This window comes from Parasteatoda tepidariorum, chromosome 5 (assembly GCF_043381705.1).
Source record: "Parasteatoda tepidariorum isolate YZ-2023 chromosome 5, CAS_Ptep_4.0, whole genome shotgun sequence".
In the NCBI taxonomy this organism is placed as follows: domain Eukaryota; kingdom Metazoa; phylum Arthropoda; class Arachnida; order Araneae; family Theridiidae; genus Parasteatoda; species Parasteatoda tepidariorum.
In genome coordinates, this window is record NC_092208.1 from 85,601,468 (window position 1) to 85,622,370 (window position 20,903).

Here is a 20,903-nt window from a genome sequence, read left to right on the forward strand (position 1 = left end):
TTCTTCTGTCATCCAGGCTCTTTTGTTTGCCTTGTAGTCAACTGGTAAACTTTTCACATTCTTAAAACATCTAGGTTTAGCGTATTTGCCTATAACGAACGGCTTCAGTTTATCGATTCCAGTACTGTTTGCACAAAGTAGAACAGTAAACCTCTGTTTTGATTTTTTACTGCCTTTACAATTTTCTCCCTTCTTACAATTTTCTCCCTAAGAATATTACATACAAAGGAGATGGGGAAGAAAAAAAAAAACATTTTGTTATCTCACATTTAGGCTCGATGGGGAGTCGTTTTCCAACGGTAGAAAAATCGGAATAGAACTATCAACTATCAAAAGAGGAAAAATTATCGTTGTAGACATGTTTAACTGAAAAGTGGTTATCGCTATAAACAGGTTAAAAATACATTGAGTAAATAGGAATTTCACCGGGACCTCAAGGAAATATCGCTATAGACAGGTTTATCATTATAGACAGTATCGTTATACACAGGTTTCACTGTATATATAATATAAATAACTTTTTGAAATATACTCATAAAATAGTATAAGATGGTAATTTATAAATTGTTGAGGATAAAATTCAGTTAGTACATAATACTACACATTTTGATAAATATTTACAATATTTAGTGAGTGCCCTTTTAAAATTTAAAGTACCCCTTTAAAGAGGAAATGCTCTGTCTCTTTTTATTCCTAGGGATAACTCTGAAATGCAGGCAGAGATGACACCAAGGTTGATTTTAATCCGGGCTAATCCCAGAATTCTGTTTTTTTTTTCTGTCTATTTTTCTTTCTTTTTTCGTATCAATCGCCTGGGCCTCAAAACTTGAAGCAGGACATGTGAGTTTTCTATGAATATCGCATAATTCCGCATATCTCAATATCATTGGTTCGTGGACTTACGTGAATCAAAATCTATTAATCCTGCGATTTGTATTTGGATTGCGCTGCGATTTGTATTTTCATAATTTAGAAACTGTGGATCGTGATCTTATATTCGTGTGATTTAAAAAAAACCAATATCATGATTTGTATTCACTTGAGTTTAAAATCCAATGTCGAGATTCATATTCACAAGTTTTAAAAGTCCAATAATGTGATTTGTATTCACACCTTTGTCATATCAAACATCGGTATTCATATTTATACGGGATTTGAGAACTATGCATCATGATACATATTCACACATTCTAAAAATTATGCATTGTGATTTGTATTTACGCGATTTAAGAATTCAATATCACAATTTGTATTTACACGATTTAAGAATTCAATATCAAATTTTGTATTTTTGCCTTTTTAAAATCCAATATTCTGATTCTTGCAAGGAGTAAGTTTTTTCTTGAATTAATTACTATAAAGGTGTGATATTTTTCATTAGTAGGTAATTTAATTATAAATACTAGTACAAAAACCTATGTTAAATATGAAACATGTATGGAATATAAATTAATAATTTGATGTCAATTTCTTGCACAACATTTTCAGGGTTTTTTCACTTCGTGTTACAATTACCCATGTAACACACTTGATTACACAGATTTCAGTCTTTTTATGATGCATATCTTTCTTCATGTGTAATCTGAAACTCTTGCCTCCCATTTATAATGTTTTGTCCGCTGCTAACTCTGGGGAAAATATGGTAGTTTGATTTCAAACAAGATATTTTATGCGGCAAAACTTAGTTTCGAGCACTGAGTATATGGTCACCAATTGAGAGCTTGCGATCAGAAATTTTATTCCCTGTATGCAGCTAAATACAAATGAATATCAATAAGAAATCAAAATGTAAACAAAATGATAAAGGACATTTCAAGTTATTCAGAGAAGAGCCAGAAACATTTGCTAAAATAAGTTCTTAACATGGTAAAATAGGAGATATTTTTCAATGTATCAAAAAGTTAGCAAAACTAAACTTTAAGTGAAGAGGTTTGATTTTAGGTAATATTTGTTTTAAATTTGTTTGGCTTCATAGAGTTCCTTAAATTATCAGTAATATGTGTTTTAAATTTTCTTCAATGGATAATCTGGTACTTTGGGATTATCCCATCAACCATTATCGTACTTTGGGATTATTTTGTCGCCTATTTTCACCAAACCCGATATTATCTCCAAAAGGTAGCTTTTGTGCCAATAACCGCAAATTTTATATTCACCCAACACAGCAAAAATACCCTAAAACACTTAGATTCATATTTAAACAAATTTATGTGACGACGATTGCACAAGGATAATGACTTGCTTTTTTGCGCTTTAAAAGCTATCAAGGAGTTTTGGTCGCTGAAATGATTTATAATAATATATGATTAGATTCAAGAATAATTTAAGGTGTAATTATTAAAAAAAGAAGTTTTTACTTTGTTTTGATTCTTTTTATTACACTTTTTTATCACATATTTTTGCACTTAAATTTTTTTGTTGCTATAATTATTATTATTATTATTATTTGATAATTTTAATGTATTTAGAATGTTTATTTTGTAATTTACTTTTCATTATGATGGTGCCAAGGGAATAGCGCATTCTCGTGAGCGTTGATATGTCGACGGAATAATCCCAAAGTACCGATAATCTTTATTTTGCCTTTAACTATACTGTTTGCTACTGTTGAAATTTTGTAGTAATAAATAACATATTTTTGTCTTCCAGCACTTGTTTTTCCAACAGCATGGATGTGGATCACATGATGCTCAACAGAAGTACAACAGCAGAGCTGCTCAATTATATCGTGAAAAATTGCATCATTCCGCTGCAGCTGCTATGAGACTTCATGGAACTAAGGTAAGTTTATTTTTCTTTGTAAATTGCTAAATTTAAAATAAAAATTGGTATCTGAATACGGGGAACAAGACCAAGCTGACATGAGTAAAAGTAACACAGGACATATCTAATGCAGGAATACTAGAAATCCAATGTAACATTAGTTAATTATATATAAACAAAAAAGTAATATGGGGTTAATTGTCTCATAAACTACATATCTAGACAATTTTTCTGAAGTGTTCTCACTTTGCTATATCTGAAGGAGCCTGACTTTTTTACATAGTTAAAAACTATCTATAAAATTAAGAGAAAAAACAAACCACAAAACATATGATTTATTATTAAATAGCATATCAACTAATTTGAAACACTATAATGCTGCACATTTGGGATCAATTAAAAGGTTAAACAACATGTTGCATTGTTTGTATTGTTTGTCATAGTTTAGCAAAGCTCTTCATTTCTAGTTTTAGTTAAGTACTTAATTTTTGTTTGGAATTTTTATTAATAAGGTCAACATTTTATAGCATTTCAGAAAATATTCTCAAAAATAGTTTTAAATTAGCATTTTATTTTAAGTTTCCATATTAAGTACTCTCTACCTTTTTTCCATAAGAATATTTAATGTATTATAAGGAATTACAGTGATATATATGCAGTGTAAGGTTCCATTTACGGAATTATCGAACTTTGGCAGGTCCGGAAAATATATTTTTCCGGATAATAAGTCTTCAAGGTAAACAGACATCAAAACATTCTTATTCAATAAAAAAGTAACAAAAAGACTATAATTATCGTCAATTCCAATCAACAACGAATAAATTCATGTGGTTTGTGTGGTTGCACTATTTTTGCAACTTTTGCTACAGAATTCCACGTGGTTTTTAAAATCTCCATATTTTAATTTGCCATTATAATGTACTGCAATTTCCGAATCGTGCATTTTTGTTAGTAATCATTTCTCGATTTACTCGATTAATGACGATTCCACAGTGAATCTGTGTGGCTTTGAAGACCTTTTTTTGGTAGAAATGAATTTTCACTTGGTTTTTAAGATTTCAATGTTTTAATACGATATTATTTTGTTCAGCAAACTTAGAATCGTGCATTTTGCACTCAATTCTTGACGATTCATACACAGTCCCATGTGAATTTTTTGCATTTTTGTCAATCGCATTTTGGCCAGTCAATGCAGTCCATTTTCATTGTTTTTTAATTCTACATTATCATACACAGGAAATTTTGAATTGTGCATTTTGTAGAATTTCTTTTTGATGTGTGACAATTTTATTGTCCACATGGTTTTTGTCAGTCCTATTTCATCAGTTTGGAAATTCCACCTTGTTTTGAAATTTTGGAATTTTTTAAAATTATTATATCATTACGACCCGCAAGTTCCAAATCACACTTTTGAATAATCACTTAATGACACGCTTTAGTCGTGATTTTGTCTCAAATCCGCAATTTTTACAAATTGTGAAATTTTTGCATACCCTGAAATTGAGTTTTATATATACATTTATATATATTTCATTTTTTTTATTAAATTATATTTCAGATTCACATTGAAATTCCTCATGCTGAAGCACCTATCTCACCTGAAAAGAAAGAGCACGACTTTTTTAAAGACATTGATGAAGCACATTTGTATCATAAAGATGATATAAATGATACAATAAGCAATGGCTCTTGCCTTAAAAATTCAGAATTTTCGCAGGAATCTAATAATATGGGTAATTATTTCAAAGGCAATATTATTTTCAATTTCGGAATTACTTGAGATTACAAGCCTAAAATAAAATGTAAACTTAAAGTATTGTGGTAATTTTTAAAATGTTTTATATTTTGTGATTGGTATTAAGAAAAGAGTAATGCTAAACCCTAATGTCTTAAATATTTTTAAGTATATTCTTGCCATATTTAAAATTTTTAAAAATAACTTTAGTTTTTATTAAATTTTAAAATTAATTAATAATGTAAAATTAATCATTAATATAAAATGAATAATTAATGTAAAATCAATATTTTTGACCTATTGAGTGTTTTCATTGAAATCATTATACAACAAGCCATTATAAATAGAATCTTGTGGTATAATATTTTTAAGAAAATATTTTCTCAAAATTCTAAACTTTTTATATTAATAAATTTTAAAATTAATTATATAAATTAATAATTAATATAAAATTAAAAATTTTGACTTATTCAACATTTTCACTAAAATCATCATAGAAGTCAGTATAAATAAAATCTTGTAGGTTATTTTGACAGAATGTTTTATTTAATTATATAAAGAAGTATTGTGTAATTTTCTATTAAATTTGTTTTTATTATTATTAATGAGTAATATAATTTCCTTTTTATCTTTTAATAGATTCTAGACTAGGTGTATCTCTTGATCCGATAGCTAGTGATAAATTATCAGAGCCTAAAAAAGCTTCTTTAGGAATCCGAAAACCGAATGCTGCTAAAAAAGGGGTAATTTTATTTATTACAAATCTATATATTTTTATTGCTTTAAGCTCTAAAAAATGTATAATGATTAGGATGTTGTGTAAATGTTCTTTCTGGTATTGTAAACTGGCTATATTTTTGGCTTTATTAATGAATTTGAATTCTTTATAAATTGAATTAGATTTTATTTTTAGCATATACTTTCTGCAAAATGTTAATATTTGGTTGATGTCAATTATATTTTGTAGTATTTAAATTTTCTGGTTTATACATTTAAAACCCTACCTTCTAGTTTAACAAATTGTTTTCTAAGATATACCAATGAGTGTTTAGTGAAATTCTATTGTGATAAGTTTATTGATTTGATAATAAGCTTCAAACAATGTATCAATATCAGGGTCTGAGCTAAGTTTAAACGTTGTTTGGCAGAAATAAATCATTGAAAAGTTGTAACAAAATGCTAAAATGGCTATTTATTTTGAAATTTGTAAGCAAAATACTTCAATTATAATTGTACTTAACATAGAGTAAAAACTAATTCTATGACAGTACCAGTCCAAAATAACCTGTTTAAGCTTAGAACATGACTCTTAAAAAATATTAAATCTGAATGAATTATTATATTGTTGAAATTTATAGTAATTTGAACATTGTAACCATGATTTCTATCCTCTTTTATGTGCATCAAATAGCCTTATTTCAAGCTTAGATTATACTTTATTTGAAATATCTCATCTATTCATGTAGATATGCTGTCTATTCATTCAAATTTAATTGTATTTCTCATCAGTTTATTTTATTTTTTTAATTTTTTGTTTTAATTTTTTTTAAAATCTAATTTTATAAATTGTTTTTGCAAAAAAGCTTGCTTCATTTACACATTTTAGATAATCTTTTGGTATTTAGCAAGAAATACTAATTGCATTTTAATAAAGTATTTAGTGCATTTTCAGTTCCCAGTCTTGTCTAAAAATTACTGTGGTTAGAGATATTATGATAGATAAAACTAGTTAGATTAAAAATTTTTCTAGTATTATATTTTTTTATTGAGCTTTAAAAGGAATTTTGTCCATTCATTTGTTTACTGTTAAGGAAGAGTTGGTATTAAAAAGAAAAATTTACTCGAGTTTATTTTATTTTGATTTTTCAAAATATATTAATTTTTCTCTTTTAGTTAGGAGGAAAAAAAGGATTAGGTGCTCAACGTGTGAATGCTAATTTTGATGATATTGAGAAAGAAGCTGAACAATTAGATAGATTGAGGGAGCAAGCTGAAACTGCATCAGCTGTTGAGATTCCCCCTGAAGAACAAGAAAAGCAAATGTAAGAGTTTATTACTTATTAAAAGTTTTTTTGATGTAATTCTAGCAAATTTTTTTTCACAACTTCTTTTCCTAAATAAATCTATTAAAAACTCATGTATAAAAAGGAAACTGCTAATTAAAGTACAGCTGCCAAGTCTTTTTCAATTTAATTGGGAATATTTAAGTTTTTATTAGAATTTTTGTCTTAATTTCTTATTTTGCCTTTTTTTTAATGTAATTACTTACAAATATTTTCCAAAACAAATTTGTGTTTCCTTTTAAATTAAACTTTAAAATTAGTTAAAAATCATACAATTTATGTTAATTATTTTAGTGTAATAAGTAATTTAAAATTGGTTGTTAATTAGAATCTTTATTGATTGTTGCATGGTTGTATTTTAAGCAATCTTTAGCTATTTTAAGTTGGGTTGCAAACCTGAGACATAAATGGGTAAAAAAAAAAAAATCATTACATTGTATTTTAATTAGTTCGCATGAAGGATGAAAGGTTTGTTTAATGTGCAATGAAAATATATGTTTGCAAATATAATATTTTTAACAAAAAGTAATTAAGCATAGAATTTTTTTAGCCAAATATTAGAAATGGATCTAAATAAATTAATAATTGATCATTAATTTTTTATATTTTTTAATGAGCCATTTGCTGCTCAAATCAATTAATTCCACTTCTTGAGAAATTTTAAGAAATAACATACATTTTTAGATCTGATTTCCTCTTGTTTTGTGCAGTTTATCAATGTGTGATGAGAACAACTCGAAAGTTTTGGTTTACAGGTTATTAACTATGAATATCAATCAAGATTTCTTAAATATATAAAAAAATTTCAAAGAAAATATTTTCGATGCATATGTTGTAGTTTATGAAAAATGCAGATTTATGCAAATTATATTTTAAAATAATTCTTTTAACAAGATAACTCATTCCTGACATGTCTCAAACAATAAAATTTTTTAACATACATGTTTTTTATTTAAAAAAATTTATTATATATATCCACGCTGTATAAACAAATGAGAATCCAAGATTTTTGTCTAACAAAATTAAACAAAAAGAACTAAAAATAGTATATTTTGTTAGTAAAATGTTGTTAAAGGCATGCTCTGAGAGCAACCATTGTCATTGTAAGATAGCTGATTAATCATTCTTAAAGTGGCTTATTCAAGTAGTTTTTTCGTTGTCTGATTTTTAAGTTCGACATATATTTATTAAATTGTTTATCTGATTTCAGTAATTATTAATTTTTTACTTCATTAAAATTGTATGTATGCATTTTTAGGGCATCTGTTCGATTAGCTTACAAAGATTTAAGTCTCGAGCAGAAAAAAACTGAAGAGAAATTACGGCAAACAAATCCTAAAAAAGCTGAGCAGTTAGAACGTTTAGGAATGGGTTTTGGTGGAAGGAGCACTGGGCCGGTCGCTCACTCTGCAGCATCTGAAATGAAGCTTATAACTCAAGAAGCGCCTGCTGGTTCACAAAAATCTAAAGATAAGGAGGGAGATTCTGATGATTTTTTTGAATATTTAGGATTTACTAGTGGACCACCCAAGTATGTTTGTAAATAATTAGTTTTTTTTTTTAATTTTTAAAAATGTGTATTTTACCACATATAACTGCTATGACAGCCCTTTGTGGGCCAGAGCCTTCCCTAGAATCTTCCTCCATTCTACTCTTTTCTTTGCGATTTTTCTCCAGATAGTAAATTTTAGGATTTTGCAATCCTCTTCCACGCAGTTAAGCCATCTGATCTTAGGCCTACCTCTAACTCTAATTCCCATTGGTTTGAAATTGAAGATCTTAAGAGTCAAGAAGGAAGGGTCCATTCGACAGATGTGACCTGCTAGTTTTAAGCAGCTTATTTTGATGTATTTGTTCATATCAGTTTCCTTGAATAGCTTGTATAGTTCAAAATTGTGTCATCTCCATAAGCCATCCACATTCATAGAACCAAAGATTTTTCTCAAGGCTTTTTCTTTTGAAAACAGTTAGCGGATCTGCTTGCTATTTAGTTAAAGGCCATGTTTTGGATCCATAGGTCAATAAAGGTCTAATGATTTTTTATATAGCATTATTTTTGTTTGTCTTCCAATTAATTTTGATTTTAGAAATGTTCTTAAGCCGTGAAGGATAATTATTAGCTGCTATAATGTCTCTTTATTTTGTACTTATATCGTTTAAGGCATTAATATTTGAACCAATATAAGTGAAATTGTCAACAAGTTTATATGCAATAATTTGATTATATCAAATAAGATTATTAAGGTTATACCCTTTAGTATTATATAAACTGGGCCCGCGCCAAGTGCCGCAAATTATTTGCGGATTTTCAAAATTCTTAGTCAAAGACAGAACTTAAAACTTTTTATGATTGATTTCCCCCCATTAAAAACTCAAATCAAAATACAAATTTGGAGTAAAATTATTTTATAAAAGGCAGTCAAGAGTCATTTTGCAGTTTGGAAGTAGTAAATAAGATATTAATGGGAAAGAAATAGGAATAGGTTGGGGTTAATTTTTGTTAACTTCTTAGACAAGAGGCAGTAATATAATGGTAAACCTAAAGCTACGTTATGTTGTTAAGTTTTTTATATGTTATTTATTGTCAGGAGAAAAGATATTTTTCTGCTTAAATAGTTGGATGATAATATTCATCTTGCTACCACTTAATCTGTTTTATTACACAAACTGTAGGCAGAATTTCATTGTGCGATATCGCGTGAGGCCAACAAACTTATTAACTATTCATCTGTATTTTATGGTAGTTGGTGTTATGCTTTAGTAATCTTTCTCGTTGCTTATGGTTAGAGTATCTAGATTTAATATAATTTACAATTATTTTTGCTAAATTTACGATTTTAGCATATTTTGCGAGGTGGCAAATGCCTAGTGGCCCTGTATTAAATTGAATGTCCTTTTTAATAGAATGTATTTTTTAAAAAACAATGCTGTAAATATGGGGTCATTCAAAAGTTACATGAGCATATATTTTAAATTCCCTCAGCCCCCTTATCAGTGAAAACAAACACTTTCCAATCTTGTGTGAGAAAGTCATATGCATATACAAGACTTTGTTTTAACTTTTTACTGCTGTGATCTGTAATAATTTACTAATTTTAGGATTCCAATAAATGATCTAACTTTGCCAAATCAAAATTAATGTTTTGATTAATTTAATAAATTTTTGAGTGGAATATTTTTTAACAATCTTTTGTGTTTTTCTTCAAGCCCTTTAAAAAAAAATGTTTCTTCAACAATTTTTTCCACCAAATTTTCCTTTTATTTCAAATATAAAATTTTTTCTGAATCCAATTTTTTAAAATTTTTTTTTTCAAGGAAATGGGATTTTAATGTAAGCATTTCTCATGTAAGCATTGCTCTTTCTGGGGCGGTTACAAAACAAAAAAGTGAGGCAATTTTAACAATCTAGAAATGTCAGAGAATTTAACATATATACTCAAATAGTCATGAAAAATGAATAAATTTGATATTTAGATCTAAAAATATGATGTTCTATTTTTTTCCCTCCAAAAACATTTGTCTTGTTATAGTATTTTTTTTTCTTCTGGAGATTGGAGAAAATCAGCCTGGAAAAATTAGGGAAAAGTCCATTTTTTTCCTGAGTATTTCTGGTCATATTGTCATACCCCTCCTCTTTCCTTTTCAGCAAAATAAGTAAATAACCAACCCCCTTTGGAGTTAGATATTTGACAATGCAGGCTTTGCTTTTGTAACCTTTGAACACAGGTCTATACTTGCCCCTACTGGTCTATACTTGTAATAAAAAAAAAGCAACAACTATATTGTTAGTATAACACTAACACTAGTAACAAACTGCAATTCTTTAGTCTGCTAAGACTTGACATATTTCAAATTGTTTTACTTTTTCTGTTCTTTTCGAAAATTTTGCTTTTTATAATTATAATAATTGATCATTGTTAAAATAAATAGGACCACATTTTTCCAAATCGGTAGTAAAGCTTCCCACATCCAAATCTAGTAAAAAAAAAAATGCTTTATCAGAATCAGAGGGAGGTTTCATAACTGATTTTTTAATTTAAAATATTATTTGCACATTTTAACTAGCAGTTTTAAGTTTGCACCCTTTTTATTTTATTTAAACGATTGAAAACTCCTCATGCACCGCAAAGTATTGCATGATGCTTACAGAAGTAAGTAGAAAACAAAAACAAGAAAATTTACAAATTTACATTAAAAACAAAATTCCGCTAGGCAGCAAGACTTTTGACACTTTTGACCAGTTCTGATAAAACAGGAGGCCAACAAATGAAAAGATGCCTCATATCAGTCAGGTCAATGAGGTTACACTCTTGAAACATTAAAATAATTTTGTGTAAATATCCAATCACTAGATTAAGAGTATCAGAATGTTTTATTTTTTATTTTCACTCTATAATTTTTTTTTTTGCATATATGAAGATAGTTCATTTCTATTCAGAGATTCATAGCTATTTTATATCTTGTATTTAGCATGAAGTCTGTTTAGCGTTTTCTTTCTTATTTATTCATTATAAATTATTATTATTATTTATTACAGATATGGGGACAGTCCATTTTTATCCAGAGATTCATCTTATTCTAGATTAAATGATATAACTGCAAAAGGTTCCTGGATTAATGAAAAATTAGAAAAGCGGCCATCCATTGATTCCACTTCTTCCAAAGGATCGTCAAGGTTTGTATTATTATCTTAATAAATTTAAACTAAATAAGTATCTAATAGCATTTTTAATATCAGTTTATACTTTTTGCCCAAAAATTTATAATTTTTTAGCTATATTTTTTATTGAAATATTATAATTTTTTTAGTTTCCTATTCCTAACCGTCAAAACTTGTTTTAAAAACTGTTTCCATAAATAAGCTTTTGGCCTTTACTGATTAATTAATGTAACACTTTTTATTAAATATGTAAGTAAATAAATTTTTCTAGTTTTGAGTATTTGTATATTCTTGTTACCCATAAATGATGTTATGATTATAGTGTGTCTAAATATTTAATAATGGCTTTGTTTTATTTTGATATTTTATTAATGCTAACTCTCCAAAAATCATCTGTTTTTTAACATCTGGTGTGGATAGAGCTCTGGGGACTCAGGACTAGCATAGTGTAACTTAATGTCTTGCTGACGTTTAATTTAAAGGCTTATTCTATCTTGCATACATTGGAATGTTACTTTTAAAAGGTAACAAGTAAAAGTACGAGTAGTTTAATCCGGAGTAACAAGTAAAAAGTACGGAACGAAAAATGTAGCGATTTTAAAGTACGTTTTGAGGAAATCAAACAAGTCAAGGTTCTAAGTTTTAAAAGTAACTAAGTAAAAGTGGGCAATTCCACGGAAGTGTCAACTTTTAAGTGAAAATTTTTTTTTTTTTGAATTGCATATTTTAATCTTAGAAATATGTTCAAAAATAGCCAAAGTCTACATATTGCCGTTTCATTTTTGATAATTTTAAATTTTTTGAATCTGGCAGCATTCTAAAGTAATCACATGGCTGACAAGTGAATTGTTCACATTTGTGCTCAAATTGTTTTCTTGAAAAATACTTATAAAATAAAAGAAATGTATCTTTCTTTTGCAATATTTTGATAAAAATATGCATGTAGTACAAAATTTAAACATTTAAGACATTATCATTTTAAGTTTAATATATAAAATAAAAGTAACTTCTTTTACGCCATTCCGTCACATGTCTTAATAATGCATAAATTTCCTGAGAACGAAGATCAGACGTGACATTGGCAAGTTAGACACAAAACCTCTTCAGAGACAACCTAATTTTCAAACTGTTGAAATTTTTACTAATTCTTACATAAATATTAATCCTGTTTATCTGTTACATTCTGTTTATCATTTACATATTAATAAAACATTTTTTAAATGAAGGCTTTCTTCTACTAAACTTTTTGTCATTCCGTCACGGTCATTCCGTCACAGCAAATAGATGTTAATAACTGCTAGCCAACCTGAGGTTAATTTTCCAAATTCACATTTTACATTGCTTACACATTATACTAAAAGTATAAAATAGTTCAGAAAAATAATAGCTGCAAAATTCGCAGAAACTACCAGTTCTAAGCGGCATGCCAAAAGCTTGGTTGCCGAAATGTCATTCCGTCACGCAAATAAAAAGTTCGTAAAATTAAAAGTAAAAAAGATAGAAAATCCTGTTTTTTTTAGTTTATGTAGCGCATTATGCCAATAATATTGATATGCATGAGAAAAAAAAATGTTTATTTGAAATTAGATACATAGAAACTTCAATTAATTGTTATTAACTGTTTTTTTAGTTTATGAAGCGCATTATGCCAATAATAATGATATGCATGAGGAAAAAAAATGTTTATTTGAAATTAAATACATAGAAACTTCAATTAATTGTTATTTTGCAAGTCAAAATATCATTCCGTCACATATGGAATTGCCCAGTATGTACTTTTTACTTTTACTTTCATTGCAAGTAACGAAAGTAAAAGTATTGCCACGTATGCTATCTTGTTTTCTGTATATTTCTTAATCGAATTAAGTAAACAAATCTGTATAATTTTCCAGTTTATTAATTAACAAGTTTGATAAATGTTACCATTGTTTACTATAATGACAACAAAAGAACTAAATGTATCTAATTTTCTAAACTAACTCTATTTAATAACTATTCTTAGTGCCGTGATCAGTGTGGATTAAAGACTTTTGTTTAAATAATATTGCATGGATTTTTATATTCAATAACTTTTAATAACTTTCTATATTTATAATGCTGAGTATTGTTATTTTACTGATTGACAAAAATTCCTTTTTGCCCATCTTTTTATTGCAGAGTGTTATTACTTAAGTGATTGGAAAAAATTCTTTTTGCCTATACCATCTTTTATTGATTTATTAATTCTTATTTTATCTGTCCTATTATAGCAGAGTATTAATATTTTAGATATGTATAATTAATATATATTTAACCAAATCTCCAAGATTGATTCTCTCTTTGGTATTCTACTTTTATATTCTTTCAAACTTATTAATTTTTTGATTGATAATTCTGCTTAGGAAAGAAATGTATATATATAAGTTTGTAATTTTTTTTTTTCGCATAGTGGAAGTAGAGCAAAGAAATCTGCATCAACTTCCAATTTAGGATCTAGTGATGAAGCCCAAAAAAAGTTTGGGAACGCTAAAGGAATATCATCTGACCAGTTTTTTGGATTGTCAAGTGATAATGATGTAAGATAATACTTGCTAAAAATTTTTTTTGCTTATTTTTTTATCTTGCTCTACATTTTTACAAAAGCTACTTATAATAATAATAATAATGAGTTTGTTATCCATACATTTCATCATATTTATTGTTTATTATCCATTTATTTAACTTTCCTTATGCTTTCTCAAAAAATAGTTATAATATTAAAATTATATTTTTTTAGCCCCCAATTTGTATATTATCTGGGATAATTGTTTAAGATTTTGAAGATTTTTTTATCAAAAAAAAGAAAAAAAAATTCATCAATTCTCTTAAAGAAAATGAATTCAAAAATCAATCAATTAGCCTTGGTGTCTCAGGGGATGGAACATTCACCTTTCAATGAGGTGACTCTGATTCATAATCCAGCAGTGACTGGTTGATGCAAATTCTGTTCCCGGTTCACACTGACCGTAGTGCTAATGTAAAATATCCTCTGCGGTAGACGAATCATGAGTTAGAATCCCCTTGCCATCTGATAATCTAACTGTCGTATGTTTTCGTGGTTTTTCTCTCCATGTAATGCAAATGCGGGTAAATGCCATAAAAAAGTCCTCAACGAAGAATAGTTCAACCCAGTGCTTGGTCCATGAGTTCCCTTGTCTTCTGGGGTCGGTATAATATTACAAGGCAACAAATTTCATTGATAGTTGTAAACTCAGAATCGGGTTGGCTGTTCAATACCCTTTAAAAATTAAATATAATTTCTTTTTTTAACTTATGTGCATTTTTTCAAAAAAGTTCATTGATTCAATTTTTAATGTTCTGCTATAAAAGGGATTATTTGAAATATCAATTATAATATTTCAACTATAGCAACTCATATAGAAAATTAGTGTTGAAAGGATTTTGTGTTGTGCTTAAGGGTTTTAGTTGATAAATTTAGTTTAATGTTTTGCAAACATTTTCTAATGATGTGGAAAAAGATAATTTAAGTTTTTTTTTAAAAATAAATAATAAACATGCTTTATGTAATGAAGTTTAATGCAAAAAATATCGTTTTGATGTAAAAATAGCGCAATATATTTAAATATTATGATCTTTGCTTTTCTGTGTGTAAGGAAAAAAAAAAAAGAGTATGATTACTTTGCATAAAACATTAACTGAATGATACTAAATAGTATCGATAGTTCAGGTAAAACATTTACTGACTAATTAAGGAAGTCATTTTTTAATGTTTCAGTTCCTGATTGGTTATTTGTTAAAATCCACATCAGTTGGCAATGCTAGGCTACCATTTCCAAATGTCAGCCAAATATAATTCCATTGTGCAGATCAAATTAGCCTTATCCCTCTCATTAAACTCAAGTTTAACAAAACCAATGAAAAGTTTGAAACCAATGAAATGGTGCCAGAATTATAAATTGTAGATCTGTCATATTTGCATTTTTCTCATATGTGATTTTACTGTTTGCAATGCGAATTTAGTCCAAAAATTGAATTTATTAGACTGTGATATCTAATTATCTTCAAACTTAAATGGTGAGACAACTTAGCATCATTTAATGTTATTTTGTCTTTCAATTTACTATATATAATCTATAGCTGTAATATGAAGTTCAATGCAGTGTGCGGAATTATTAATTTTAAAGTTGCTCTGCGACTGTAAAAGAATCTCTAATTTAAACTTTTTTTGGGGGTTTAACGCTATAAAGTTTGATAAACGTTAACTGCTTCCCTAATTATCCAGAGCTAACTCTGGTATGTGTATATGTTACAAATATTTATTATCTCGAGTAAACTCGGGCGTAGCAGAATTTGCCAGTACTTATTGTTTTATCACATTTTGACTCAACCGAAAGTTTGCCAAGTTTATCTTTATTAAATTCAAGTTATCTTTGACCATTCATTGTATCAGTAGCAGAATTTGCCAGTACTTATTGTTTTATCACATTTTGACTCAACCGAAAGTTTGCCAAGTTTATCTTTATTAAATTTAAGTTATCTTTATTAAATTTAATCTTATTTCATATATTCTGATTTAATCTGCAGGCAAAAAATTTTTTTGTTTGTTAATTGAATTAAAATAAGCATACTTCATAAGTCTGATTTCTAAAACCTAAATGCAATTTACAGTCAAATTTTCAGTTTTTTTTTTTATGTAGTCTGGGAAATTTTCATTAAAAAAGATTTTTGTACTAAATCTACCAGTGATAAGATTTTAAACCACTAATGATAAATACTCTGATTATGTTTAAGATTGAGTTTTTTCTTGTTACAGTTTGAAAGAAAGGCCAACCTAACTAGGTTTGAAGGTTCCAGCTCTATCAGCAGCGAAGATTTTTTTGGAGGTGATTCTAGAAGAAGTCCAAGTGCCTCAACGTACAATACTCCAAATCTCTATGATATCAAAGAAGGTGTAAGGGATGGAGTTACCAAGGTAGCTGGTAGAATTTCAAGTATTGCCAATGGTGTGATGAGCTCGCTGCAGGTAAAGCTTATTACGAATCATTGATATACTTTCTGGCATTTCCTAATCCATTACTTACTTATTCCTTTCCTGTTCTTTGATTAACATTTATAGAAGGATGCCAACCTTCCTCATTACTTTCACATTGTCAAATTGTTATTTTTTTTTTGGGCCCAATGAATTTAAAAATAAAATATACAGGCACATTAGGAATTAAATTTTATTTTTTCTTTATTACACCAAAGTGCTGGGAGCTCCTAATTTTTGGAGAGATGATATTCTTAATTTGATGAATTGTCATAAAATATATTTTTCCTAGAAATTTATATTTTACATATTTGCATTTTCCATAATCTATTTTTATCCCTTAGTCCCATAAATTTTTTTTACAGTTTTAAATTTGATGAAGGAAGGCTTGATCTCTTTATCAGCATAATGAGCAGTTTTATTAAATTGCAGTTTATTTGATAAAGTTCTGTTTGTAATGCATTTGTCAATTTAGAAGAAAGTCTAAATTGTCTTAATGTCAGATTAAATTTCTTGTATTCCTGCATTGGGAAAAGTTTAGGGTTTCACAATGTTCTCCCTCTGTCTTATCCTCATGTCTCTACTTTTGTAGTGCTCTATGCTTATCCCACTAGTGTCAATTGCTTTTTTTTTATGGGGTAGTTTTAAAAATTCATCATAATATCCTTGGAATATTTTTTGTTAACACTACTAGCTGTAAATATTTGAAAAGTGGAGAATAGTGGATAGTTCAAGTGTTAAGCTGAATTTCAACTTAATTGAGCTTATCTTTAATTTAACATGTTCATATCTTTCTATAATGACACAAGCTCCCAACTTATAGGTCATATGCTCTTCCAATGTGGGTTGCTATAGCGTCTCAGGACAAAAGAATTAAAACATTGACTTTTTTAACATTCGAAACTTTTAAAAAATATTCATATCAAACAAGTAGGGAAACAGGAAAATGAAAAGATTTATTATTAATATTATCATTGTTTGATTCTCTTTAGTTGTCAACTCTTTAACTGTTTGCTTGTTTATTGGCTTTTCTCATTTCAAAATCCTATATGTTGCACTGTTTGCCATATTATATGAATGCTAATAAATTGATCTGGGATGATTCTGAGTTATGATGTATGTCATCCTCAAAATAAGTGCCGTATATCCCAGTAAAGTCGATCTCTATTTTTGATTGGGAGATAGCAAATTTTTGCTATGTTAGGTGTCTGAGTTGACCACTAAAAAGTGAAAATTATTTTATTGTAAAATTCTTTAAGAAGTTTGGAATTTCAAATTCTTTGGAGAGGGACGATTTTTTGTGGGCTGAAGTAGAATCCATTGCAGAGGGGGATCCTTATGGCACAACACTGCTGAACATTATCTAATCTTACTCAGATGATATTCTGTATTCTTTAAAATTGTATCATTATAGTATGCTTTAAAAGTTTGCGTTGTGTTGTATTTTTTAAAATTACTCTTGAATAAACTTAGCTTTTCTGATTCTTAATTTTTTTTATGAATTTAATTAAAAGTATAAATTCTAAAAAAAATTAAAAAAAACTTTAATATGTAAAGGAAATATTTCGAAGGAAAATAAAAAACTAACTAATTAGCTGCATGTAACATTTTAAAAATAGTTCTTGAAAGAAGTAAATTGATACAGAGTTATTCATATTACTAGTGTGTAATTTGACCCTCTGATTTCTGTAAAATTTTGGGTTAGAAACGTCTACTTATGCTTTAAAAAGGCACATGATATACACATTTTAATGAGTAATGTTTTTATTATGTTCAAATTCAATACACTATTCAAAAGTATTAAGGTTTTTTCATTGTAGCGTTTAAACGGTTGATAATATCCCTAAATATCATGTCAGGTGTCTAGTAATTGTCTTTTCATTGTTCTTGAATTTTAAAATGTTAATTAACACAAAATACTGAAAATTTGTGGTTGGCATTCGTTTGTTGCATGTGTAACTAAATTTTCTTACTCACAACTTTGCATGTTGAACTAAACTTAACTCTTCTGTTTGCAGCGTAAATGAGGATTGCTGTTGAATAGGCTTTGCTCTTTGAAAACCTCCTGGTAAGGAGAGCTATTTGCTAAAATCAAAAAACTTTTTAACTATGCAAAATAAATAATTTCTTGACGTGTTTAATGTCCTATAATATGCTTATATAATAAATATTATTTGCACATGGGAGGGGATTGAAACAAAACTCAAATTGAATGATTTAATAACTTATGGTATTAGAAAATATTTTATTGTTCAATCACTTTTTAATTTACTATTGCAGTAACTCTATTCAAAATATTTTGAGTTCAGTTTCGATAAAATGGGAGCGTTTTAATGTGGCTATTGCAATGAATAGTATTAATTACTTTTAACAGTTGTTGATTTAATTTTGATTTTTTTTCTTTTTTGTTTCAAGGTATATATTTTTAATATTTATTTTTGAAAATATACATTCAGTCTCCTAAAAATTCAGGCTTTGTCAAAATGAATTACTTTTTTTTATACAAGATTCTATCAAAATTTTATCAAAAGCCAAAGTTGCATCAAAATCCAACCTAATCTCTACAAAAATATTGCCTTTCAAATGCATATGCGACTGCTACTAATTTAAATAAGACAACTGCATGAATGGTTTGCAAATTATCTGAAGAATGTGCATCATTTACTGCTACTACTAAATCATTGCAACTAATCATTACAAATTTTAAATTTTTAATCACTGAAGTTTTTAATACACAATAATTAAGTCTATTTATTTTTATTCAAGGATCGTTACGGCTACTGAAGGTGTGATTTCAAAGGCATCTCTGGGTCTCAGGGCAGCTGAAGCCCAATTTTGAGTTATTTTTAAAATTCGGCTTTAAAGCTGTTTCTAAAATTATATTTATTTATGTATATAGGCATGAGATAATTCTATTATGTAATGGGTTTATTTAATCTAAAAATACCTTTTTTACATAATTTAATGTAATGAATTTTAGCTGTCTTCACAAAGTATACCATTACATGAGAGGTAATATTATGAACAAATTAAAAGTATAATATGTATAGTAAGCTTTGTATTTTTAAAAGTGAGAAATTTTTGTGAGAATTAGATGCGTTTAAAAATTGTTTTTTGAAAAAAGTACACATATCAAACTAATACTCTTTATGTATGAGTTGCTATTTTTATTTTCTTGTTTTAATCTATACCCACTCTTGATGAATCTTTCTTATTAACTAACATCTTCAGCTTTTGTTATCTTTATAAATTCATTTGTAAATATAAAGCAATGTAGAAATATGCAATTTATTTTGTTGTAATTGGGAGATGTATGTTGGATTTGAAATTGTTTATTGTATAATTCTGCTTAAATCATTGTGTATTGGATTTTTTTGTATAGTTTATGTACCCTAGTGCTTTGTCTATGAATCCTTTTAGGTTTTGATGCTGTTTCTTTTTTTTTTTTATTCTCATAATATTTTATAAATTTCTCTGTGTAAAGATTATGTTTCAGATTTTTTAATCAGAATTATGAACTTTATCAGAATGATGATTATGAATTTTTTTAGAATCAGAAGTTTAAAAAGATGTTTTGTTTCTTTTTCCTTTAACTTTTTTAGTGCATAATATCAAGAAGTCGTCTTTTTATTTGACTTATTGAACATTATCTCACAATGATAAAAAAAATTAACTTGCACTGTTGTTGACCTTGGAGGTATTAACCTAAAGAATAGATGTGTCCAAATTTACAAACTGTGATTTTAATTCGATGCCTCTTTTTTTCATATATGTTTGTCTAATAAAAATCGCATTTCAGTCGGAGGAGAAAAAAAGGAGCTACACTGAACAGTTTACACCTTTCTAATCAGTCTATATTTTTAGAAATCCTATCTACTGGAACCTAATTAAGCTGTAGCTAAATTGAGCTAAAGGGTATTGTTCCTTGTTGTGTATTTCAATTTGACTGGTAAAATTATGCTCTAAAAATTTAAATGACTTAAAATCACATTTGTAAATGTTTTGCCCCTACTAACAATTTGATATAAAGTTGACTACAAAGTTAAACAATTTTAACAATATATTTTTTTTCCTGCTAAAAACTCTGTAAGATCAATCATCTTTTCTGATTTCTAAGCATACATTTTTTTGTTATTGTAAAGAAATTGTGTTGTATATCATAGTATTTATTTTCATAGTAATATGTTTTTGTCCGAGAATGCTTAGACTAATAGTATAATCAATCGAAGAAAGTTTAATACATTTCTTTTTGTAATAATGAATGTAAACAATAAGCATTAAGTTTTATTTTGCCTAGACATCTTTAAAATCTATCTATATATATATATATTTAATATATTCAGTCATTGCAAAATGTTGCTGTTGATTTGAATTTCATTGTCTTAAACTTATACATCTATTTTTTTTAGATTTTAAAATTTTTACTGTTTATTCATACCATAATTTTTAATTATAACTAAAAGCGATTTCTGTTGAAGGATCGTTATGCCTAATGTGGTGATGGTTTTGAGTCCGCCTGTGCTGTAAATCAAGCAACAACTTCTTCACAAGAACTGCTGCAACATAAATTGGAAAACAAACAAAAAATTATATAATAGAATGTGTTTATAAAAGAATTTTACGTTGTAAACATTTTGGAGAGTTTTCTATTAAATTACTTATATTTATGTTTTA

The 20,903-nt window shown here is 27.6% G+C and overlaps 1 protein-coding gene across 2 annotated transcripts in view; it reads left to right on the forward strand.

Moving 5' to 3' along the window:
• LOC107457275 (ADP-ribosylation factor GTPase activating protein 3) overlaps nt 1-20,903 on the forward strand; it is a 30,571-nt gene extending 9,668 nt beyond the window's left edge. Inside the window, exons 3-12 of one of the 2 annotated variants that reach the window (XM_016075407.3) lie at nt 2,650-2,781; nt 4,322-4,496; nt 5,138-5,241; nt 6,392-6,540; nt 7,820-8,092; nt 11,099-11,236; nt 13,650-13,776; nt 16,014-16,223; nt 18,248-18,297; nt 20,708-20,903. In XM_016075407.3, coding sequence (XP_015930893.1) covers nt 2,650-2,781; nt 4,322-4,496; nt 5,138-5,241; nt 6,392-6,540; nt 7,820-8,092; nt 11,099-11,236; nt 13,650-13,776; nt 16,014-16,223; nt 18,248-18,256 — 1,317 coding nt within the window. In that variant the 3' untranslated portion in view covers nt 18,257-18,297; nt 20,708-20,903. The remainder of the gene's footprint in view (nt 1-2,649; nt 2,782-4,321; nt 4,497-5,137; nt 5,242-6,391; nt 6,541-7,819; nt 8,093-11,098; nt 11,237-13,649; nt 13,777-16,013; nt 16,224-18,247; nt 18,298-20,707) is intronic. The other variant, XM_071180711.1, reaches the window with a different exon arrangement.